This window comes from Geotrypetes seraphini, chromosome 7 (genome assembly GCF_902459505.1).
Source record: "Geotrypetes seraphini chromosome 7, aGeoSer1.1, whole genome shotgun sequence".
NCBI lineage: Eukaryota > Metazoa > Chordata > Amphibia > Gymnophiona > Dermophiidae > Geotrypetes > Geotrypetes seraphini.
Window position 1 is genome coordinate 74,284,882 of NC_047090.1, and position 26,336 is coordinate 74,311,217.

The 26,336-nt window shown below is 42.8% G+C and overlaps 1 protein-coding gene across 8 annotated transcripts in view; it reads right to left on the bottom strand.

The window, feature by feature from the left end:
* Positions 1–26,336, bottom strand: part of LMNTD1 (lamin tail domain containing 1) — a 475,792-nt gene that overhangs the window by 359,484 nt on the left and 89,972 nt on the right. For all 8 annotated transcript variants that reach the window (XR_004540206.1, XM_033953392.1, XM_033953396.1 and 5 more), the window contains exon 3: positions 7,384–7,559. Coding sequence is in view for 7 of the 8 variants with exons in the window: in XM_033953392.1 (XP_033809283.1) it covers positions 7,384–7,559 (176 nt within the window). In the remaining variant the exon portion in view is untranslated. The remainder of the gene's footprint in view (positions 1–7,383; positions 7,560–26,336) is intronic.

The following is a 26,336-nucleotide window of genomic DNA, read 5'->3' on the forward strand; positions in this document are numbered from 1 at the left end:
TCTAACTAACAGAAGCACTGAATATATCCCATTGATCAGAGTTCACGACATTTTAACAAACTGATTTCATGAAAGCGTTTTCCTACTCTTATCGAACTGTTACGTTAGTATCAAAATTTATGACAATATTTTTTTCCTTTATGTTTATTGAACCAAAATCTCACAATAATTCGACAAGATCACATGAAAAATCCAGACAAACACTTGGAATACAGTATCAGCAATACTGAGGAAAACTTATATTTCCCCTGCTCTCCTCCACCCCTGTAATGAATCTACCCCTTCCCTTTCCCAAAGGAAACAAGATGATTAAGCTGTTAGAAGTATGGAGCAAATAAAGAAATTAGCACATGGGTTCCAAATGAAATAAATGGCTACGTGCAGTAGGTGTCAATAAATTCCAAATATGGGCCCATGTAGATTGCAATCCTTTCCCACCAGGTGAGTCCTATGTCTGTAATCATCTGTCTCTACACGTGGAGAAGCTGAATATTGTTGCTCTCCACTGCTCCATGGAAGGGGGCTCTGCATCTATCCATCTTAATAAAATGACCTTTTTTTGTACCCAGCAAGAAAGCTTTTTTCAAAAATGTTCTCATTCCTTTCGGCACTAGTGCAACTACATGAGAGTTAGAGAATAATATTTTTGGAGACAGAGCAAACATGCCACAGATAAGATAAATGATCTAAACCAGTGGTTCTCAACCCTGTCCTTTAGGACCACCAGGCCAATCGGGTTTTCAGGACAACTCTAATGAATATGCATGGAGCAGATTTGCATGCCTGTCACTTCCATTATATGCAAATCTCTCTCATGCATATTCATTAGGGCTAGCTTGAAAACCCGATTGGCCTGGTGGTCCTCCAGGACAGGGTTGGTGACCACTGGTCTAGACTACCTACCCTCATAAGATCAATAGAAGGTCTACTGAACTTCAGGAACATAAGAACATAAGCAGTGCCTCCGCCGGGTCAGACCATAGGTCCATCCTGCCCGGCAGTCCGCTCCCGCGGCGGCCCAAACAGGTCACGACCTGTCTGAATCACCAGAAGGGGCTCCCTTGCCACCTTGGTTTCTCATTGAAGTCCTATCTTCCCATCGTAGTCCTAACCCTCCGGTTTTGCACATGCACGACCTGTTGGGTTTCTATACTTATTACCTGGTTAGCTTTCTATACCTGTGTTACATCCCAGCACCTCTCTCAGTATCCCACGATCCCTTTATCCCTCAGGAATCTGTCCAATCCCTGTTTGAATCCCTGTACCGTACTCTGCCTGATCACTTCCTCCGGTAGTGCATTCCAAGTGTCCACGACCCTTTGGGTGAAAAAAAACTTCCTTGCATTTGTTTTGAACCTATCTCCCTTCAGTTTCTACGAATGCCCCCTCGTACTTGTTGTCCCCTTCAGTCTGAAGAATCTGTCCCTATCCACCCTCTCTATGCCCCTCATGATCTTGAAGGTCTCTATCATATCTCCCCTGAGCCTCCTTTTTTCCAGAGAGAAGAGCCTCAGCCTATCCAACCTCTCGGCGTATGGGCAGTGTTCCAGCCCTTTTACCAGTTTCGTTGCTCTCCTTTGGACTCTCTCAAGTACCGCCATGTCCTTCTTGAGGTGTGGCGACCAATACTGAACGCAGTATTCCAGATGTGGACGGCAATAAGAACTCACCTCTTCCCCTGACCCTCTCTGAGAGTGCATCAATCCAAATTCTCTGAACCTTCTGATAAAGTGCCCCAACCCTCCACTATCTCGAGTCTCAAACACCATGCGCTTAGTCCTGTGTCTGACCATGCCATATTTTCTCATACAATGCTCTTCCACACTCTGTCATACTGTTCGCCATCTTTGTCCTATTATACTATATTTATTTGTTTATTTGTAGTATTTATATACCGCTTAATGGACTCCTTTTACAAAGGTGTGCTAGCGTTTTTAGCACACGCACTGGATTAGACTCAAAAAACTACCGCCTGCTCAAGAGGAGGCGGTAGCAGCTAGCGCGCACTATGCGTGCGCTAAAACCGCTAGCGTGCCTTTGTAAAAAGAGCCCATAGTCTAAGTGGTTTACTTTCAGGTACTCAAGCATTCCCCCTCTCTGTCTTAGCAGGCTCACACTCTATCTGGGGCAATGGGGGATTAAGTAACTTGCTAACAGGATAAGGAAGATGGTAAAGTAGGATCAACTGGAACCATCCACAAATACAAATCATCCCACTTTAGAGTGTCAAATATAGTGGGATAGAGTCTTAATCATTGACTCTTATCTCCACCTCCTCCCTAGTGTTTTACCTAAATCTTATTTATTGATTTACTATATAATCAACTTTTAATAAGACATTATAACAGTAAGTATTAGCTTTAGTGTGCAGTCACTAGCCTGCCCTGACGGGACCCGTTTCTTTGTCAAGGGTTTTAAGGGTGCTATTCTGAAGCATCCTTCCTAGCCATAAATGAGGATATTTTAAGAAGTTTCAGGATGTATGGAAACCATTAACAAAGTATTGTAAAGATTAATTTGAAATTGTTTCCCTTATATTTTATCAACTTAAAGTATAGGGAGGGGGGAATTTTATTATTACATGTTTTATATGATAATGGAATATATGGGGGGGAGGGATGGGAAAGGGGAAGAGATAAGAATTTATGACATGTATAAATGATTGTTTGTAAGTGATATATTTATTGTTAATGTGAATGAATATATTTAACACTTAATGTAATTTTGAAAATGAATAAAGAAAATTAAAAAAAATAATTTTTTTTTTAAATCTTACATTTCAAAAGGTCTGAGTTTAGTCAAATAGCAAGCAAATACCTTCAGAAAATAAATGAGATTTCTTCAATAATATAACAGATTTATAAACATACAGTGATGCCAGGGTACTTTCATAAAAGAATGCGGCACCATAATTTAGCCAACTATAGTAAAACAGATCATATTACAAAATAGCGTGTTATGGAATATAGTGGAAGGGAAAGTACAGAGATGGAAGATGGATGGTGAGCACAGAGAAAGAAGAAAATGTCAAATGGGCAAGAGACCCTGGCAAGTGAGTTAACAGAAGACAAACAGAAACCAAACAGAAACCAAAGCCTGGGACCAACATGATTTGAATAATTAAATGACCGGACAACAAAAGGCAGAAAAAATAATTTTATCTTCTATTTTGTGATTACAATATGTCAGAACTGGTGTTAAGACAGCAAGCGTGAGCTAGGACCTAACAGAGAGAAGAAAAGTATTTTTTGTTTGTTTTGTTTACACCACAGAGCCAGCTTGGGGTTGGAGAGGGCAAAGGGAATGGGGGTGAGTAAAGAGGCTACAAAATAAACCTACCAGGACATTTTAAAAAAACAAAACAAAAAACCGCTCAATTGGGTGGGAAAAGCAAATCAAATTGAAAAATTGATTCAATAGGCCAAATCAAATCAAAAAACTTTTCCCTGAATCGGGCAACACTAGCTCACAGACTTCTGGTAAGTAACAACAAGGGAAAAAAAAAGATATCTGAGCTAGCCACAGAAAAAGGGGCTTCAGCTGCAGTTGGAAGATTTTTTTTTTTCTTCTAAATTTGTTTGCTGCTTTTTAATAGAACTCTGTAAGCATAGCCTGCACTGTGATTAGAGCTGCTGCATCAGCACTCTGAAGTTGCGGGTTTGATTCTGGGCAAGTTTTAGAGTGATTTGGATGTGTTTTTGTGTACATGTGTGTTCCGCTTCTATGGGCAGGGCACAGTTGTAAGGCATGGGACACATAAAACACGCACAAAAGCAGCCCCTAAATGAAAGAAAAATGCTCCTGCAGAAGCTACTAACAGCTCCAACCTGTCGGAAAAGCTTCAAGGTAAAAGGTAGGTGTTCCCTGCTGTGTATTAGAGTGCTCATTTTAATACTAATGAGCTCCTTGCAATGCATTTGCATAGGATTCTCGGTGACTGCTACCGTGTTAGGTAACAGTTGCCAAGAACACTTTTGAGCACCGGAGGCCGAACTAACAAGCTAGACTGGCTGCAAACAGCCTTACGCAAGCGATATGCTTTTGAACATCTGCTCCTGAGTTTCTTGTGTCAAGGGAAGAGTTGAGGATTCGTGTAACCCTCCCACTGAGGTTGGCCGATAGGTGTTCAGCGACAGAAATGTGTTCTGTTATTTTTAGAAATATTTCCTTAATTTTATTATGTTTGTGAACTTGGATCGTAATAATTTTGTGGTCATAAATTTTGTTTCCTATGTGTAATTTCTGAATAGTATTTTTTTTCCTTATTCCTGTTATTACAGTGTTATTACGTGTGATTGTTGATTGCGAAATGAAATGAAAATAAAGTATAAAAATAAAATCTTTCTGTTCAATATTGTTCTGAAAGGTGCAGCAGACTTTTTGTTGGACCAATGTACTGTGTGAGGATCTTAGGGCTCCTTTTACAAAGGTGCGCTAGCGTTTTTAGCACACACACTGAATTAGCGTGCGCTATAGCACGTGCTACCCAAAAAAAACTACCGCCTGCTCAAGAGGAGGCGGTAGCGGCTAACATGCGCTATTCCGTGCGTTAAGACCCTAACGCACCTTTGTAAAAGGAGCCCTTAGTGTTTGTGTAAACACATTGAGCTTATTCTCATAGAGAATTAAAGACCCATTGCCAAAACATCAGGGCATCAATAAAATTATTAACCTAAGTGTGGCTCCAGTGTGACATCCTTATGCCCTTGACCATCTCTGCTTTTATTCCTTTCATAATATGCAAGTACATCAGAGTACTTTGGGGGCTTCCTGCTCTTCTTTTGGACTATGAGTTCCTTCTTGACTTTCACTGGGTTCTCTGACTCCCCAAGGATATTTCTTGGTACCTAATACTTACAGGGCTAAATTCTATAAACAGCACTGTAAGTTAGGCAGTAGTAGGTGCCTACTGCTGCCAAACTTAATCGCTTTAATTGTATTTAATTGACATGGTAATTAAAAAGTCATTAAAAAAAAAAAGTAGGCGAAGTTAGACGCCTACAAAGGTAGGCATCATAATCACATCTAAGGAGGTATCTAACGGTGCCTAAGGTCAAAGTAGGCATGGTTTGGGGCAGAGATGACCTTACGCACCATAAGATGCGATTCTCAAAAGAACTTAGGCATCTTCTTAGGCTCAGGAGTAATCTAAGAAAATAGTTTTTATACAGAAAGGGTGGTAGATGCGTGGAACAATCTCCCAGTAGAGGTGGTGGAGACAGAGACTGTGTCTGATTTCAAGAAAGCCTGGGATAGTCAGGTGGGATCTCTTAGAGAGAGGAAGAGATAATGGTTACTGCGGATGGGCAGAGTGGATGGGCCATTTGACCTTTATCTGCCATCATGTTTCTATGCAAAGTAGGCCAGTAAAACCCTGGCCTACATTGTAGACTCCTAAGTTTTCTGGTAGGCGTTATTAGCCACAATTCTTTAAAAGTGATTGACATGCAGCCGGCACCATTTTGATCATCGTTTTCAAATTGGACAATTTACTGTCACCACAGTGACCCACTGGATTTTAATGGCAATTTTAGAGCATCTGGGCCTCAGTCCTAGGGACATCACTATCGCTTCTGTTTCTGGTGCCCTGTATGCAGGGGAGTTTCTTGGAGTAGAAAGGGTAGATGTGAATCGCTTGTTCAGTCTTTCCAAAAATACTAGGACTAGGGGGCATGTGATGAAGCTGCTAAGTAGTAGCTTTAAAACAAACCGGAGAAAATATTTCTTCACATGACATGTAATTAAGCTCTGGAAATCGCATCCCATTAGTCGTTGGAGAAAGTGACTGAAACATGCGCAGAATAGTCCACAGAAAGAGGCATGAATGTGCACATGTGGAGCATCAATCATAGGCGTACATCATAAAGGGAGGGGCGAAATGTAAAAACATTATTTTTTACACTGCTTCAGCAGGACAACTGCTCCACCCATGCAATCGGCAGCCCCCTTCCAAATATGATAAACTTCTACCTCGCTTGCAATGAACAACCTAAGCTTTGATGCACGCTGCTCAGACGCGCCTTCAACACACCCGCCTGAGCCTCATTTCAAACATTACCGGCACCCCCCGAACCAGGTGGTAATTTTGGAACGTTAAAAGTTGGCGCTTCATTTTGTGCATCAACAGGCAATATCAGAGCATCACTGGGAGTGCTAGTTTTACTATTAATGATCTTATTTTACTACATTTACATAGCAGAGTCGGAGGCTGCTAGGAAGCACGGAAAAGATGCTAAACAGTAAGATCTGGTGTAACGTCAATCGTTAAAGGCACAGTGAATTTAGAGCATCTGGGTCCGAGTGGGCCCTAGATGAAAAAATTATGATGGACTCCTATAATACTTTATTACCCACGGTCATGAGAATAGGGGATAGTTCCCCCTCACCCCCAAACTCCACTCAGGGAATTGAAAGGTAATAAGGGTATGTGTGTAAATTGATGGGCATCAAGGACAGACTTCACAATCTTATCTAACCACTGTAAAATATGAGGAAACAGCTTCACCAATTTAGAACAAGGGTTATACTTGAAGACACATTATGTAGCACTAATTTTACTTTAATACTAACTTCAAAATAAATGATGACTTAAAGTCTACCAGATCCAATGGCATTTTAGATAACCTCAATTCACTATTTACCAGAAATGCCTAATGAGGACAGTGGCGTAGAAAGGGGGAGTGGAGGGGGGTAGACTGTCCTGGGCACTGTCTTGGTGGGGGTGCTAGCACAACTCCTCCTCCTCTCCACCCACCTCTTCAAAATCTTTGGTGGCAGCTAGCAACAACTCCTAGTTGCTGCTGGCACTGACCAAAGCTCTCTTTCTGATGTCACTTCCTCATTGCAAGGAAGTGATGTCAGAGGGAGCGCTGAGGCTGGCGCAAGCAGCAGCTAGGAGATACTGCTTGTTGCTACCAAAGATTTTGAAGAGGTATGCAGGGCACGCGACAGGGAAGAGATACACGGGGGATGTGGGGGGGGGGGGGGGGGGGGGGGAGGCTACGCCGCTAAGTGAAACATGATTTCCTGACCAGCAGGTGCAGGTACAGGAAAAGCAACAGGTCACACAAAGGTACAACTGAAACTGGATCCAGACTGTCTTCTGAGTGGACAGAAGCCTAAAGATGAGAATGTGTAGACATGGTAGTTACAAATTATTCATGATAGTTTGGCTAGTTTGCAGGTCTGAGATAACATAACATAATAACAAATTTCTAGACCGCATAGCCATGAGTTCAAAAGACTATGTTATGAAGAAATACAAGGAAGTACAGAGGACATGATACCAAGATTTATGGAATTATAGGCCTGCAGGATTGTCCAATTCAGTTCCGCACTACAGTGTGTTTAATACGTATATGTAAAATTCTACAGGAAATATACCTGTTTTGAAAGTTTATTGCTAGTTGAGAATTCTTCTGTCTGTTGACTTCAGCTCTCACTTGGTTTCTGCAGCATAAGTCAAGTTGATCCCGAAGGGCATTTAACTCCTGAGTGTACTTTTTTTGAATGTCAATAATCTCATCTTCTAAGCAACGAATCTGAGGTAAAGGCTCAGTCTACATGAGAAAAGGAAATTATTCAAACTGATTAGAGCGAGACTCAGAAATTCATATAATTCAGAAACACCCAGTTCCATAAATTATGGCCCTACAAAATGCCTTTGCTGCACTGGAAAATCATAATTTTTTTTTTATTATTCATGTTCGATTTGTTGTACTGTATGTGATTCTGTTTGTGTATATATTCTATTGTGACCAACCAGGGGAAAGGCGGGGTATAAATAAATAAATACAAATAATGTTCCTGAAATGTATTTATTTTTTCGTTTATTTAAAAACTTGTAAATACCTCCTTCTGATAAAAAGCAATAGAATCTGAAGAGGTGCCAGAATTGAAGATTCCTTAAAACCTCCCACTAAAACAAAGCAGCAACTGTTTTAGTTCTGTTTCTTGTCCCTTGGTCTTTGAATCCTTGGTTCACCCTGGGCACCATCTTCCTAAGGGTGTGTTACCCCTCCTCTTCTCCACACTTCCCCCCCCCCACGCTCCTCTCCTTGTTTCGCGGGTGTTCCCCTTGCCTTCCCCCATACCTTTTTATTTCCAGGTGCGAGGTTGCTGCCTACGTCGGCACCAGCGCTCTTTCTGACGTCACTTCCAGGAGCTGAGCCTAGGAAGTGATGTCAAAGGGCAAGCCGACACTGACGTAGGCATGCTGCTCATGCCAGAGATGTTAAATAGGGAAAGGGAAGGGGGCGCGTGTGTGGCAGGGGAGCGGACAGGGGAGGGGCGCCATTGCCCCAGGCACCGCTCACCCTTACTATGCCGCTGTGTCTAAGTTACCTCCTCATTTAGAAAGCTGTGCTAGTGGCTTCTGCTGTGGTAACTACCCCAAAGTCCATAGATATTTAAAGGGCATTGTGTCTTTTGCCACGTGGCAGCCACTAGCACAGCTTTGTAAACATGAGGGAGGGGGGGTGATAAGTTAGACACCTAGGGCTAGATTCACAAAGCAAACCAATTCACTTACCTCTCTGCCAACCATCCTCCGATCCACGCATGCAAATGAGGGCAACGGCATGCAAAGTGGGCAGGGACGCGATTCACAAACCAAAACCCTGCAACACTGGGATGGCCAATCACAAATAAGCGACTGCTGAGGACCAATCCCTCAAGCCCTTTCTGACTGCCCTGCTCTTTGCCACCCTGCTCTCTGCGCTGTCAGCCCCTAACTCTCCTGCTGCCCAAACTCATCCGCTGCTCTGATCGCCTGCATCCCTGGAGCTGCCTGCCTGCCCCGCCTCTCCCACCCTTCCCTGCAGATCAGGCCCGTGGTTTTAACCCGTGGGCCCTAAGCGGGTTAAAACCACGGGCTCTCCGATCGCCCCCATCTGTATATTGGAGCTTCGGGAATTCATCGGACCTGCCCGGATTGGGCCTGAATTGGGCCCAATCGAGCACGTTCGTGAATTTAGCCCCTAGATCAGCATGCCTAGCCAATCTAGGTGTCTAACTTAATTATTTAAAAAGCTTAATCGGTGTTGGTAACAAGCAATTAGCATCTCATAATTGGCTTAAATTAAAGTTAATTGGATGGTGGGCACCTAGATCATTAGGTGTCTGCCACTTTTATCTATACGCCTAGTCCAAGGGACTTACCAGAAAGTAGGTGTGGTTAGTGGTGGATTGTGGGCAAATATTTCATGTAGGTGCCTGTTTTGGACTTAGACTGTGGTAGGCGCCTAAGTTAGGTGCCGGCATTTACACCAAGAAAAACCTGACCTAAATAGGATGGGTCTAACTGGCACCTAACTGGCACCTAAGTCCACTTTAGGTGCCACTAGGCACGATTCTATAACCGTCAACTAACTTAGGATTGACATGCGCTATGTACCATGTTCCTCAGTGCCTACATTTTAGGCATCATTTATAGACTTGGGGCTGAATTGCGTATTTACTCCTTCCAAAAGTAAAAGGATTAGGGGGCATGCAATGAAACTAGTATGTACTACATTTAAAACAATTCAGAGAAAATACTTCTTTACACAATGTGCAATTAAATTATGGAACTCACTAGAGAATATGGTAAAAGTGGTCAGCATAGCAGGGTTCCTAACAGAAAAGTCCATAAGCCATTATTAAGATGGACTTGGGAAAATCCACTGCTTATTCCTGGGATAAGCAGCATAAAATCTGTTTTTAGGGCAGGATGCACAAAGCTCCGACATCAAGGTAAAAAATACCATGGTGGGAACAATTTTTAAAAAATTATTATTAGTGCCGATGCTCAGCACAATAGCATGCAAATTATATGCATGCTATTTGTGCGGAGCGTCACCAGTAAAAAGAGGAGGAACTGTGCCTAGCGCTTGCTCTAAGCGTCCCCCTTTTTAAAAAGGCACGGCTGGCATGTGTATTATGACAACTCTCATATCCTTTACCTTTCATCTTTTGTTATCCCCTACCCTATGAGTATGCATGTACCGGCATAAGTTTATCACTTTATTGTTCGATGCACTTCACCAGTGTTAATGCTTGTTATATTATTTGTTTCCCCTTTAGGGAACATTCACATTGTTGGTATTGTACCATTTTATTATACAAAATCAATAAAACTTTTTGAACTTAAAAAAAAAAAAAAAAAGGCACGGCAATGGCTGCCACATGGTAAACACTCTGATGCCTACTGAATCCCTAAGGGCGTCAGAGTGATTACTGTGGCCCGCCACGATAATCACTTTTGGTAAAAGGGGGCCCATATTTGGTAACTCATTAGCAAACTAATGAGCTGAAGTCTGGTGGCCAATTGGCAACGTACCAAAAATATCGATAGGTAAATTATTTTATTATTGTCAGCAACGTCAATTTCTATTACAGTACTGTTCACGTGGCCAACAGGAAGATGGGCTGGGAAGCAAGGGCTGACTGAGCCAAGTGTTATAGTATTTGCATATATTTCCAGAATACCGTAAATACTATTCTGTTTAACATGGTACATAATTTACTGGAGTGCATAACGTGTGCAACAGTAACCGAAGTATTGGGGGAGGCAGCTGGTAGATAGGGAAAGGGTTCAAAAGAGCCCCTACTGTTCCCCCCCCCTTTTTGTTAGAGTGGTGCTCGTACAGGGGGAGCAGTGTTTCCTTTTAAGCTCTGCTAAATCTGAGTAAAATTCAGAGTAGTTATAAACTACAGATGAACAATTAGAAAATAATGGTGTATATAGTTTTTATTTATTAAACTTTATTGATTTTCAAAACTAGAACAGTGCTTTCAAATTATACATACAATTATCATCAGAAATAGCACTTACAATCAATCAGAAATGAATACAAAATAATTATCCCCTCCCTCCCACCCTAGTTTGAGAACAAAAAGAAATGCTTTAAATTATACATGAAATTAAAATCCCAGACAACATTTATTAAGTATATAACCCTCCCTCCCTCCCAGCCATCCATCCTGAATATGCAATCTAAAAGGGAAAATAAAGGTATAATTCAGCTAATCAGAATGAACAAAATTTGTCAATGGACCCCATGTTAATTTAAACTGCTTATTATGACTTGATGTTTCCGAATTAATTTTCTCATATTTATAGTATAAACATAAAAATTCCCACCAAAAGGTAAAATGGAGTCTGTCGCAATTTTTCCAGTTTTTAGTGACCATTTGCATGGCTATCCCAGTCACAATCATAAAGAGCCTACTCCTATGCCTATCTAATGAAGGTTTGATCTGTAATGATGTTCCACATATTACCATCTCATAGGTTAATGGAATTGAGGATTCCAGTATCAAGTTGATTTGCCCTCATATAGATCTCCAAAAGTTGAGTATCAAAGAACAGTGGAATAATAAATGATACAGTGTCAGCATCTATTAGACTTGGAACAGTCCAACTTTTGTAAACTAACAGGGGTCCAAAAACTTCTATGTAACAAATAAAACCATGTTTGTCTTATAGATGCTGATGCTGTACATCTCATCCTCCAAGTCCAAATCAGTGGCCATTGAGTAGCAGAATCTGCTGCTTAATCTCAATGCTCCAAATGTCTCTCAAGCTTGTTTTGGTTTTTTATTCATATAGTCAAATATTAATTTACTAGTATTTAAGCCCGTTACATTAACGGGTGCTAGAAAGCAGCCCCCTTTCCCTCTCCCCCTCCAGTTCCTCCCTGTCTCTCCATAGCCCCCCTTCTGTCTTCCCCCCTAAGCAAAATGATCTGCCCCCTCGAAGCAGCTCCCTTTCCCTCTACCCTGCCAATTCCTCCCTGACAGTGTCTCCGTGGTCCCCCTTCTGTCTCCCCTCCCAAGCAAAGCTGTCTGCCTCCCAGCACACCCCTCCCCCCCAAAGCAGACCCCTTTCCCTCTACCCCTCCAATTCCTCCCTGACTGTCTCTCCGTGGCCCCCCATTTTTTTTCCCCCCCAAGCAAAGCTATCTACCTCCCAGCACACCCCTCCCCCAAAGCAGACCCCTTTCCCTCTGGCCCTCCACTTCCTCCCTGACTGTGTCTCCGTGGCCCCCCCTTCTGTCTCCCCCCCAAAGCAAAGCTGTCTGCCTCCAAGCACAGCCCTTCCCCAAAGCAGGCCCCTTTCCCTCTCCAGCTCCAGTTCCTCCCTGTCTCTCCGTGGCCCCCTTCTGTCTCCCCCCCAAGCAAAGCTGTGTGCCTCCAAGCACACCCTTACCCCAAAGCAGGCCCCTTTCCCTCTTCCTTCTTCCCAGTTCCTCCTTGTCTCTTCGTGGCCCACGCGATTTTCTCTTCTCGCGGTCTGGCCAGCTCCCCTAGTCCCTTGCCACCGCCGCCACCCCCTTCCTTTCCCGCGGTCGACAAACCTCTTGCCTCCAGCAGCCGCTGCAGCACTGTAAACACGTTGTTTCGCGGCCTCTACTGCCCCGATTTGCTCTTCTATGTCCCTGATGACGTCATCAGAGAAACGGAAGAGCAAATGAAGGCAGTAGAGTCCGCGAAGCAGCGTGTTTACAGTGCTGCGTCGGCTGCTGGAGGCAAGAGTTTTGTCGACCGCGGGTAGGGAAGGGAAGGGGGTGGCGGCGGCGGCAAAGGACTAAGGTAACCGGCCAGACCGCGAGAAGGGTAGGCTTAGAGGAACCCGGGACCGTGGCAGAAGTTGCTCAGTGTGAGGCTTCCTTCGCTCTTCCGGGTCTGCATTCCGACTCCTCAACGCGCCAGCCTGAGCTGGCATAGGCGGTTGAGGGTGGAAGGTTGTGGTCGGAGTTGCTAGGCTGCAGCGGATGTGTGAGTTGCGAGTGTGGGGCCTGCAGCGGCGCGAGGTGGAGACGGAGAGCAGGCTGTGGTGACGTTGTAGGCGCGCATGCGCAGTCGTATTTTCGGGACATCTCAGGGAACACGTTTTTTTTTAGTGCGCATGCGCGCTTAGCATTTTATTATTATAGATACCACTTGGTCGCCTGATGCCCTAGCAAATCACTCTGGAAACATAGGCCTGGCAAGCTATACTGAGTTTTTAAATTTTGCCATTCTGGGAACCCTTTCTGAATGGCCTGCTTCAACTGCAACCACTTATATACTTGAGACTTTGATATACCGAATGATTGTTGCAGTTGTAAAAAATCAAGCATTTTCCCACTTGATAACACATCAGCCAAAGTATGTATACCTGCCTGCAGCCAATGCTTCCAGAGGATCTTAGACTCGCCAATTTGAATCTTGGAGTTCAACCATAACGATTGACACGTGGATTGTTGTACTGTTATAGATGTTAAATTATCAATAAATTTTAAGGTTTTTCTGGTGGCAAAAAGAATACTATTGTCTTTGTAAATAAAGGGTAATTTGATACTCAAAATATGGCTTAACCGTAATGGGCCACACTGAATATAGTAGAGGGTGTGTGTTGTAGCTTAAAGGGCAAAGAAGTCAAAGTAATACCGTATAACAGGATAAGACTTTTCAGTATACAAATAAGCAAAATATATAACTAGCTTATAAAGTAAGTAAAGTGTTCACATACACTCAGAATTGTGAAATTTGACCAAGAGCATTAGCTCCTATAGCCAAATCCACCGCCCCATCATTGTGTATGACTTATTTTGAAAAAGAGCTTGAAATGAACATACTGTTTAAATGTTCAACTACTTGTCAATGGCAAAAGAGAGAAAGAAGTTCCCACTTAGCTTTCAACTGTGTCAGCAGGTCCCGACATGGACCATGTTTCGAAATTCTTTCTCAAGGGACCCAGAGGGTGATGTAAACTGCGCAAAATGCTAAGGAAATAAGAGTAGTGTGATACGGGCAAAACACCTTGTAATCATATAAATAGCGTAACTTTACTTCACTGCTTCATTCATATGACGGCTGTAATGGGGACATAAGTTGCCATTCTAAAATCAGCCAATCCGAAAGATGCTCCAAGACTTCAGGAAGGATCAAAACATACCCTGCCGCATAATGAAAGCTTAATGGTATCTATAGAAATTTGGATAATTTACCCCACCCACTGATTGTGGTTTTTGCAGAGATACTAAGGCAATTCTAACAGATTTACCCAGCCAAATAAATTTTGTAAGAATCCCATTCAACTTGGAAATAAACTGGCAACATACTCATTTGGTAGCAAACTACATGCAAAATGGTATATATTGAAGAACTAAGGCCAGTACTGAACAGACTTGCATGGTCTGTGCCCATATATGGCCATTTGGTTGAGCATGGGCTGTGGAAGGCTTCGGCGGCTGGGACGGTTTAGATGGGCTGGAGGAGCTTTGACAGAGACTTCAGTAGATGGAACATAAGCACAGTACCGGGCAGAGCTTTGGGTTTCTGGCCCAGAAATAGCTAGGAAAAAGAATAATTTAAATTAAATCAGTAATTTAAAGAGAGGGTAAGGCTGGGCAGACTTGATGAACCATTCGAGTCTTTATCTGCCGACATCTACCTTGTTACTATCGTTAGTATGGCTTATGAAATTCTTTCCAACCTCCATGTAAGTGATGATGTGTGTATACATATGTGTGTGTGTATGTGTTCATATATCTAAGTATGTATCTATAAGAAGTACACAGAAGGTAAGGTAACAGAAAATTTTTGCACACGTCAAGTCAGTCCTTAGAGGGCACAATGGTACTTAAGTGTCCAAAACTTTGGCACTCACACTTAAAACTGCCTTTTACGTGGTATAAGTGTTGGTGCTTAAAGTTAGATGTCTAAGAGGGGAATTTATCAATGGGTGCTACCACATTAGCACATGCTAATGATTAGCACACACTAAATGCTACAAGTTCCCATTGATGAATTCCTCCCTAAATGATGGCACTCAGCTTAGGCTCCATTTTATAAATGGAACTTGGGAACCCAAATATTAGCATATGGACTTTAGGCACCTAATTTTTAGCGCCCTATGTAGAATTACCCCCAATAAGTGCAAAAACATACTGCAATTTAGTAAACGTCCTGAAAAAATTATATCCAGATTGTATAAGAAGATACTAAGTGGGGGGAGCCACATTTTACCAGTCTTCCAGCTTCATCAGGAGGATTGCAAAATCATCAGCCATGCAGAGATGGGACTTGAGAATAGTTAGGACCTGCCTCTATGTTGCAGACAACTTTCTACTAATCATTTCTGTAGCACTACTAGTGTGGCACAGGGGTTAAAGCTATAACCTCAACACCCTGAGGTTGTAGGTTCTTCAAACCCATGCTGCTCCTTGTGACCCCATGTGCTCCTTGTGAGCACTTAATCCCCCTATTGCTCCAGGTACATTAGATAGATTGTTTTTTTTTATTATTCTTTATTTATCATTTTAAAAATTTAACAAAATCAAAACATTTTGTACAGAAAGATTGTCAGATCGAACACAAAATAATAAGTAAATCATACATTAGATAGATTGTTATCCCATTGGGGACAGACAGGGAAAAATGCTTGAGTACCTGAATAAATTAATGTAAACTGTTCTGAGCTTCAATGGGAGAACAGTATAGAAAATTAAATATGCAGTGCTATATACAGTATATTATACAAAGATACTTTCTCTCTCCCTAGTGGGCTCACAATCTGATTTTGTACCCAGGGCAATAGAGTGTTAAGTGATTTGCCCAGGGTCACAGAGCTGCAGTGGGAACTAATCAGCTCCCCAGGATTGAAGTCCACTGCACTAACCACTAGGCAATGGTCAATGTTTTTACAAGTTCCCTGATGGAGCTGGAGGCCTTGTGAAACATGGATCCATATCAGGGACTAAAAATTATTTGATTTAGTTTTTACTAAGATGTATTGGAAAGAGTCTATTCATATTATCCTAACACTGAGTATGAAATTACAGATGCTATGGACTTCAGTGATGAGCACACCTCAAGATAAGCAAAAGTATTTTTTTGGTTTATTTTCTTATAAGGATTGAATTATTGGTATGCAATAATAGAAAAAGATTGCCTTCTTATGAGACTATATGGGCACAAATTACTTTCCTGGGCACACACAAAATTTTAAATGTGATTTTTGTAATTGGATTTTGGAATTAATTTGCTGTTATATATACCCAGATTGGAAGTTTGTTGAGTATATTATTTGTGATCTGGGATTTGAGATATAAAACTGATTTTTATACTCCCAGTTTATTTGTTGGCAACAAAATAAAAGGCTTTTCTTTGCAGTCAGCACCATGGGGAACTCTTTTATGGGTCTTTAAAATTTATTTGTATTACATTAGGAAGCCTAACACACTTGTTTGTGCAGGACCCGACAAAGGATTAATCTACCCTGGTTTTGAGCATGATGATGTAGCAGGAAAAGATGGCAAGCCACTCCACAAAGGCAAGTGCCATGATCTCTGGCAGAGATTGACTACCCTCTCTTCAAAAGCATTTGAATGGGATATGATGGAGTAAACAACAGGAAAGTGGAACTGGCTGTCTTTCTTGATCTTTTTTGGAAGGAAAGAAAAATGAGATTTTTCTCTCAGAGAACAAAGGAATCTCATTGTTTCACTTAGCAAGAATAAATATACCCAAGGTGGAGGCTCTTGGCAGACAATTAAATATACCCCAGGTGGGTGGGTAATTCATTCCAATTGAACTGGATCGGATCAGGAAGATGTTAATGGATTGCCAGAAGTGCCTTTGCCTCCTGTGCACTCTGAATTTATTCTGGGCACACCAAATATTTTTTGACAGCCCTGAATAAATCCCTTTTACAGTTTCAGTATTTAAGAAACCTATTATTCTGCAACATCTCACAAAGTGGAGACCCCAAACTCTTCCCAGTTTAATCACTGCCTCCATTATGAATTTAGGGCTAGATTCACTAAAGTCCACAAATGGATCCTATTTGTGTCCTATCCGTTTCCGAGTCATTCTGGCTGATCGATTCAGTAAAGCTTGTCCATGCAAATGATCAAATCATAAACACGCCCCCACGTCTCACTGTAACATCGATCAATGCACAAGCACATAACGCATGCGCTAGCTCTTTAGGACTTCACTGCGTAGAAATGGGGTGGGGTTTAATAGCGGACGTCATTGGCGGGCTCCGAATGCGCCTACTGCAAAGCATTGTTGTGAGTGAGCAGTGGAATTCTTCGAGTAAGAACATAAGAACATAAGAATTGCTGCTGCTGGATCAGAACAGGGGTCCATCGTGTCCAGCAGTCTGCTCACGTGGCGGCCCTCTGGTCAAAGACCAACGCCCTAACTGATCTTTGATCTTTTTTTACGGATCGATCTCAGAGTTTATTGCGCGCTTCCAAACAGCTTAACATTTCTCTCAGAAAAAGAACTGTTAAGTTGCTAGAAGGCACAACAGTTAAGAGCAGTTGAATGTGATGGGATCATGAATCCCAGGAGGCTGTGCAGCTCTTTCTGCCGTGAAGCCCGAAGCAACCAAAGGCGACCCCGTGACATCAGATGCATGCGACAATCGAGCGGGAAGAAAGTGGGGAGGGATAGCTGGCCCTTAAAAGTTATTTTTGATTTTTTTTTTTAAATTTGGCATTGATATATGAAATGTACAATGCGCAAGGAGAGAATGGGGTTAATCTGTGATTTTCTCGCCATGCACATTACAAATCCGAGATTCACTCCCGCACTCGCTATGCGCATTCCAAAAAAATCAAAAAAATATTTCTAACACTTATGTATATGAAAGTTTACATATATTTAAAGTTTAGATATATTTTGGATTTTTTGTGGGGTAGATATATATTTTTTATGGGGTTCTTAACATGCACGTGGCAGTTGCTAGGCAGGAATAGTCAGCGAGGATGTAAAGCAACTGGGTCCTCAGCAGTCAAAACTTTTTGGAACGGAAAGGCCAGTCGGTTTGGACAAAATGGTTTCATGAATCAATGCCTTAAGAAATGTACATGCCTTTGTACTCATTTGAATGCGCAGATCAGATCGGATCGGGTGCGGATGGGGTCTGGAGGAAGGTTAGTGAATCGAGCCGTAGTAGGAAAGTGAGCGCAAACCGAGCGGTACATGATCGGTTTGCTTAGTGAATCTAGCCCTTAGTGCATTAGGGGTTCCCTCTGCTGATCCTCATCAGTTATGTAAGCAGATATCGCAGTTGTATATGTCAAATATGACTACAACATCAAAAGATATAAAGAAGGCTCAGAGATACCAATTATAAAAAAAAAAACCCAACAGGTGGGTTGTAATAATGAAATGCAGGCATGTATTAACGTAAAAAGTTATCTGTCTCTATCTATATAAAGATAGATTGATATACTAAAAATATTTATGTATGTATTTATATATACACAAACCAAAAAATGTCTGACCAAGTGGTCCAAAAATACAATATTCAACAACGCTAAATCCCACTTTCAGTTGAAGGATCATTCAATAGTTATTATTTCCCATTTAACCTTCTCATTCACAGGGAAAAACAGCCTCAGAGCTAGGAGCAATGCACACAGTATCTAGCTTTAGCGTATTTCAGTTACTGTTTCGCTCCTCAGTACAGTCATCAGCAAAAAACCCTTAATAATACTACTTTTTTCCTTTAACTTAAAAAAAACATTTTTGGGAGACTTCTCTTAACTATTCTTTAGGATATTGTTACTTCACTATTACCGTATTTTCATGTAGAAAACGCGCACCCGTGTAAAACGCGCACACGGGTATAGCGCGCGGAAAACACAAATTTATGTACAGAAATTTATATATACCCGTGGCGCTCGACTCTCCTTTCGCCCGCCCAGACTCTCCTCTGGCCACCCCGACTCTCCTTTCGCCCGCCCCAACTCTCCTTTCCCCCTTGAAGTCCTGTCCCCACCCTGAAAGCCTGATGCCCCCCCGACGTCCCGCAGGACCACTCACACCCCCACCCGAAGGACCGCTCGCATGCACTCCCACCCGCACCCGCACCCCCACCCTGAAGGACTGCTCGCACACCCACAGCCTCCCGACCCCCCCCCATCATGTAGAAGCTCCTACCGGTGTCCTGCTGCTTTCTCTTGGCGGTCCCGGCCCTTCCGTGAGCCCTGCGCTGCTTCCTCTTCCAGCGGTTCGCCCTTTCTCTAACGTCAATCCCTCTTGCCCCACCGACTCCCCGACTCCCTGACACGATCGGGGCAAGAGGGAGCTCAAGCCCTCTTGCCCCAGCCAACCGCGGCACCCCTGACACGATCGGGGCAAGAGGGAGCTCAAGCCCTCTTACCCCCCCCCCCGACACGATCGGGGCAAAAGGGAGCCCAAGCCCTCTTGCCCCGCCGACTTCCCAACTCCCCGACAATATCGGGCCAGGAGGGAGCCCAAACCCTCCTGGCCACGGCGACCCCCCTACCCCCACCCCGGACTACATTACGGCAGGAGGGATCCCAGGCCCTCCTGCCCTCGACGCAAACCCCCCTCCCCCCCACGACACCCCCACCCCCTTCCTCGTACCTTTGTGTAGTTGGCCAGACAGACAGGAGCCAAACCCGCCTGTCCGGCAGGCAGCCAACGACGGAATGAGGCCGGATTGGCCCATCCATCCCAAAGCTCCGCCTACTGGTGGGGCCTAAGGTGCCTGGGCCAATCAGAATAGGCCCGGGAGCCTTAGGTCCCTCCTGGGGGCGGGGCCTGAGGCACATGGGCCCAACCGACCATTTCCGGGGGGGTGGGAACTATGTAAAAAAAAATTTTATATAGCGCGCTCACGTGTATACCGCGCAAGGTTATGCACGGTTTGTAAAAACACGTATAACGCGCGTGTTATATGCGTGAAAATACGGTAATTTTATCAAAGTCTCCCTCAACTTAGAAGCACCGACAGACTTTTTCAAATATATTATAAATCATGTCCTATAGAAGAGTCAACCAAAAAAACTCTGTGGAGTGACGATGTTCCTAAATGGACTTTATTTGAAAGTATCAAAGTTCCAAAGGTACGCTGAAATCATCCACATAAAATAATTTCATCCACATAAAAGTAAATCATCCACATAAGAGCCTTAAAGGACCTAGTCCGCTAGGGATACAGGACCCAACACGGTCCGCGTTTCGATAAAAAGTCTTCTTCAGGGGTCCCTGGGGGTCCTATAAAGGTGTGTACGTGGGAAACAATTGTGTGGTGAACCGGAAGTGAGACACTGCTTGCATTTGCAGCGCCTCTCCTCCTCACTGACGCCTCTCCCCACCAGCATAGTAATTTCAGGGTTAACAAGCTCAGGGCACCGTCTGGAGGGCCTCCACCCATGCACAGACATTGACGGGATGATGTCACACATGCATGTGATGTTATCGCATTAATATCTGCGCATGCACAGAGACCATCCAGCAGTGGCCCTGAGTTTAGCGTGCCATGGCTTGGAAAAGTTTGCGAGACACTGCTAGAAATAATTCCCCCCCCCCCCCCATATATATTCAAAGCTTTTTAACCAGCAAGAAGAACTTCTGACTAGTTAAATAGCATTTAACTGGTTTACCATGAATATTAAGTGCAAGACTATGAATATTTGTGATTAGCAGATAAAAGTTAATTGGTTATGTCACATGATAATTGGGAATAGTCAGCACTGCGTTGTTCCCCTTCACACAGGCTTTATAAATTTTTCTTAAAAAACTCACAACCTTTATATAATTATAATGTTGTTATAAATCAATATTCTGTATGAATAGAAATGAATGTGTATTTGTGTGCTGTGCTCAGGTCCGCATACCTCAGTGCTCTAATGAAATCAAAAGCAGAGGCAGCCACAGTACAGTTCCAGATATGCCTATGTCTATACTAAGGCCAGGATTCACTAACCTGCCCGATCAGGCTCAATCTGGGTAGATCCGATGAATTCAGCAAACTCCAACATGCAGATGAGGGTGATCGGAGGAACGCCCCCATCTGCAGGCACGGATCACGCTAAAGCGATCCCCGCACATGCGCAGACCATCTGTAGATGGCATGAGCATACGCGGGACCTCCGGGCCGTCGGAGTTGGGTTGTTTTCTTCTTCTATTTTTTTTACAATGAGCGCAGCCAGGGAACCTGAAAAGTGCTAGACCTCAGGGCTGGCATAGATTTTTTTAAATAGGCGATTGAGGAACTTCTGGGAGCCCATGATTTAACCCACTTAAGCCCGCAGGTTAAAACCATGGGCTTGCAATGTGGGGAAGGGTGGGAGAGTTGGGGCAGGCAGGCAGGGTGTTCGGGTTTGGGGCTGGAAGGCAGGCACGTTCGGGGCTGCAGGAGGCATTCGGGGCAGCAGGAGATCGGGGCTGACAGGGCAGAGAGCAGGGCTGCAGAAGGCAGGGCAGTCGCAAAGGGCTTCAGCGACTGGTCCTCAGAAGTCACTTTTTTTGATCGGCCAGCCCAGTCGGTGTTGCAGGGTTTTGTTTAGTGAATCGCGTCCCTGCCTACTTTGCATGCCATTGCCCTCATTTGCATGCGTGGATCGGAGGACGGTCGGAAGGCAGGTAAGTGAATCGGGCTGGGGTCGCTAAGGGGTTGCACACCGATCAGTACACGATCGGTTTGCTTTGTGAATCTAGCCCCATATGTTTAGCAGATAAAACGTTATACTTTTCTGGAGATGAGGCAGCTCACTTCCACCTGCTTTCCTCTGCTCAAAAGGTGCCAAAATACAATATAATGTCGCAAAATTAACAGTTCATACTCGAAGGTGCCAAAACACAATCCCTCTACTCGAGTTTCGCTCCACGCGTCATCAGGAGGGAGTATACTCTCGGGATGTTGGGCTCCTGCCTCAGGAGATGACCAGCTAAGTTTACATTGGACCACCTAAAATAGCAGTCCTATGTTTGCTCATTATAATTTAACCAATCACTACTGATTATTGACGTAACCACTTAAGGTGTAGCTGGTCCAAAACCCCCCGGACATTCAAATGCCAGTCACCGGAAATGGTCTGGCATTGAATATCAAGGCTCACGACTGACTGTAGGACTTTGGCGGGTTGCCTCCTGCAGTCTGAATAGTGGGCCCAACATATACAGTACAAGAACAATAGAGCAACATAGCTTTCAGAAAAATCTAAAATATTGGGTTTTTAGAAGACAGTCAGGATGTGATACAGACCAGGTCCACCCTCTTGATGACCTGTATGAATGAGTTTGATAAAATACTGATCATGAAAACTTACTTTAAGAATAAAGCGGCTAAGTTTTGTGGTGATGTGGTTCTAATATTCCCAGATGTTGCTAGAGCTACCCAATTGAGAAGGAAGGAATTTCTTATGCTAAAATCTAGAGTAGTGCTCTTGAAGCAATGTTTTTCTTGAAGTTTCCTTGCAAATGCATAATTAAATTACATGATAAGGAATTTATATTTTGGGATCCTATTCAGTTAAAGCAATTTCTAAGTTTACAGGAACAACATAATGTGTAACTTCTATTGATTAATAATGAGTCAAGATTGAAACTATCCAGATTTTGTTGGTCAATTTTGACCATTGGTTTCTTGAGATATTCTGTAAATTTTGGGCAATTCTTCTCATAATGTGGGCTAGAAAGGATTTCTTTGCTGGTGAGTTTATTATAAATAATCTACTATAATAAAACCCTAAGCGCATACGCGCACTCTTACCTGCATGTTCCATGATCCCTGATCTATAGGTCCGTGGCCGGCAAGAGTGTGCATGCACGCAAGAAGACACCAGGACTCCTCCTCCCGAGCCCCTGCCACGCTGACCAGCTTCGGCCCTGTGGGCCTCTCATGGAGCCCACCTTCCCACCCAGCATGGATGGCGGCAGTGGCAGCGATGCCGGGAGCGGGCCAGTACTAGGGTGTCTTGAGGAGGCTGTTGGATTGATGCACGTGTGGCAGCTGTCGGCATGTGCAGGCAGTTAAGCTGTGGTGAAAGGCATCATGTGGGTGCTGACAGGACAGGAGGACAGACGCTAATGGAACGGAAGTCGGATGTTGGACAGGGGGAGCAGGTAAGGGGTGCTGGTAGACAGGGAGAGCATGAAAGAGGTGCTGCTGGACAGGGGGGAGGTAAAATGAAGGGAGAAGGGCTGCTGCTGGACAGGGGGAACAGTGAAGGGTGGTGGTGGACACAGGGGAGGTAAAAGGAAGGGAGAAGGGCTACTGATGGACAGGGGGAGCAGGCAAGGGGTGGTGGTGGACAGACAAGGAAAGAGAGAGACAGAAAGAAAGACAGACAGACAGACATATATTCTAGCACCCGTTAATGTAACGGGCTATAAGACTAGTTTTCTTTATTTCTTTTGTGAAATTGTAATTGTGAAAATTGATTAAAGAAAAAGAAATGATGATGAGTGCATGGCATCCGGATTTAGACATTTCCGCTGATGATGAGCTTTGGCAGAACGTGTGTACCAGAGTATTCAAATCTATTAGATCGGCTCCAGTCCTTCAATCAATATACTTTCTACTACATCAATCCCACTGGATGCTAAATTTTCCAAAGAAAGCTCCAATCTATGCTGGTCCTGTAGAAAATTCGAAGGTACACTGCCGAATATGTTATACCAATGCTCACATATTAAATTGTATTTGGATAAAGTCTGGAGCACCATATCCACCATTCTAAATATTAATGAACCCTTACATCTTAAAATTATTATTTTTGGACAACATGGTCTCACATATTCTATGCCCGAACCCAATGCTCATTTACTTAACATCTTATTATTCTTGGCTATTAAAAACATCTTGCACTGTTGGAAGCACTTTTGTAAGGTAGAATACATTGTATGGTGCAACACGGTATGCATACCCAACAAATTTGAAAGTGTAATAGCTGAAAAACATCATTCTACTAATTCTTTTCTCAAAGTATGGAGACCTGTTCAACTTTATTGTGACTTGGACCGTTGACATAAATTACCTCAATGTAATATCAATGTAATATTTATAAAATATACAAAGTCACTTCTTGTCAGTTAATTAAGTCGCTTGGGATGCTCATTATGATGCTCATTGAGAACTCTCGTCTATGCTTTACACGTATATGTACTGGCCCTGCTGGATTTGGTTGACATGAGACACAGGTTGCATTGACTTATAATTAATACTATCTTCCCGCTTATTAACTGTGATATGTACAACTAGTCTGTTTCATGTTTACGTTATCTTTTGTATATTTGCATATATGTATATTTACATATTTATAATAATTATTTGTAGACTTTGCATATTTATTTTGAAAAATAAAAAATTTATGGAAAAAAAAAAGAAAAGTCTAAAATATGAAGGGCCACTGAAAAGTTCTTAGCCTAACCAAGAAGAGAATGATGTGGAGCCATGAAACTTACATGTTATTCCACACTTTTCTTGATGCTTTTCATTTCAATGACATGAAATGAAAAGAAAAGTGTCATAGAAAGTGTGGAGCAACGTGTAAGTTTCACGGCACCACATCATTCACTTCATGGTTGGGCTGAGAACTTTTCGGCAGTTCCTCAAAAGCAGGAATGCCGATTTTTTTTTTTTTTTAAAGCAATTCAGTTAGTACTGCTGTGGTAAGTAAATACTTGCTCTTTTCATTCTCTCTCATCTTGGAATTTTCCTGCCAGCCATTACTGAAAAGAACAATTTGGCCTCTCCCCTCTATTGTACCCGAACAGCAGGCTCATCGGAATGGAAGGTCGCAGTTTTGTTCTCCTTAGGAGTGAGAAGTCATCATAGCACCTTTCCAGTTGAGGAAAGCACATTAATGTGTTGATAGTCATTAAGCTTTATTGTTTAAGAAATGCCTTGCCATCGGGGAAAGCCATCAACCAATTCTTTCTGTGTCAATGGAGGTGAAAACAAAATTAAGAGTGTTAAAATGGTGTGCATAGAATACATGTAAAAAAAAAGAGAGCAGATTAAAGTCTTTTTCACTAGACCTTTTACCATGATTAAATACTTGTATTATATGTTGAATCAGCCTGAGCACAAGCAACAATAGAAGAGATTTGTATCAGGAAATAAATTGAATGTTTAATATGCATCCACATGATCTGAGCAAGCAAATGGCCCTGGAGATTTTGCTCAGCTGGTTATTTCAATAAATCATAGGGGCTGAGAAGAGAAGAACAAGCTTGTGTCTTACCCTATGATGTTTAATGACATCCCACAGGATGCCTGTGTACATAGAAAGACTTTATTCACCATCACATTGAAGCTGTCTTCCGGGATCATTATACATATCGTATTTGACATCATAACTCTCCTGTTACTATCACTAGATGTTCAATGCTATACTCTGTAATTCGCTGTCTGTACAGTTTCTCTTCATTGTAAACCGCCTAGAAGTCATAAGATTGTGGCGGTATATAAGAATAAAGTTATTATTATTATTATATTGTCAAGGGACTGTCTTGAGGCACTACAGTTTCTTTCTGATATGTTCCCATAAAGCAGTGTCTCTTAAACTTTTTTAGCTACGGCACACTAAGGGCTCTTTTTACTAAGCTGTGCGAGCAGTTTTAGCGTGCGCTACACGTTAACGCCTCCATAGAGCTGGCGTTAGTATTTTCCACGTTGCGCGGGGGTTAGCGTGCGCTAAAAATGCTAGCGCACCTTAGTAAAAGGAGCCCTAAATGTAGCAAGTGGTTTTCACAGCACATCATTGAAATTATAAAATTGCAAAGCCAACAAAAAATTAAATTTGAGAGTGATTTATTTAAAGTTCTTTAAGCTATGCATGGGTAATTGTAACAACGATGAAACTATAGTGGATAGAATAGAATTGCTAATCAATGCGATAGATGTGGTTGTTTTTGAGTGCAAATTAACTCAAAATGCAGCTCGATAGTCGAGAAGGGAACACGCATTTCATCATCCACGATCTGCAGTTGTTCTCCTTTTTTAATTTCATTTCTGTCAGAGCTGAAAATCCAAGTTCGCAAAGATAAAAAGACCCAAACGGTAAAGCCATGATTGCTTTGTTGCTCAAGTTAGGATAACTACTGCATAAAAAATAAAACTAAAATCACTTGCCATTAGTTTGCAAGGACCAATCATGTCAAAGAATGATGCTTGTCTGGGCGGTTGTATCCTTACACACTTAGGGCTTCTTTTACTAAACTGCAGTAGTGTTTTTAGCGCGCGCTGCAGATTAGCGTGCGCTAACCCCCGCGCTACGTGGGAAAACTAACACCAGCTCAATGGAGGTGTTAGCATCTAGCGCGCGCTAAAAACGCTAGCGCAGCTTAGTAAAAGGAGCCTTTAGATGTTCATAACATTGACAGACTTGCGTATGTGACGCACATGTCCCCTATTCTAGTGTATATTTATGAATGGAATTTTTTAAAATAAAATAAAATTCTGGAATCTCTCATGGCGCACCCAGAAATTCCTCGAGGCACACAGTTGAAGAGACTCTGCCATAAAGGAATTCTCATGAGGGTCTAGAACAGTGTTCGTCAATCACCGGTCCACGGACCAGTGCCGGTCCACAGAA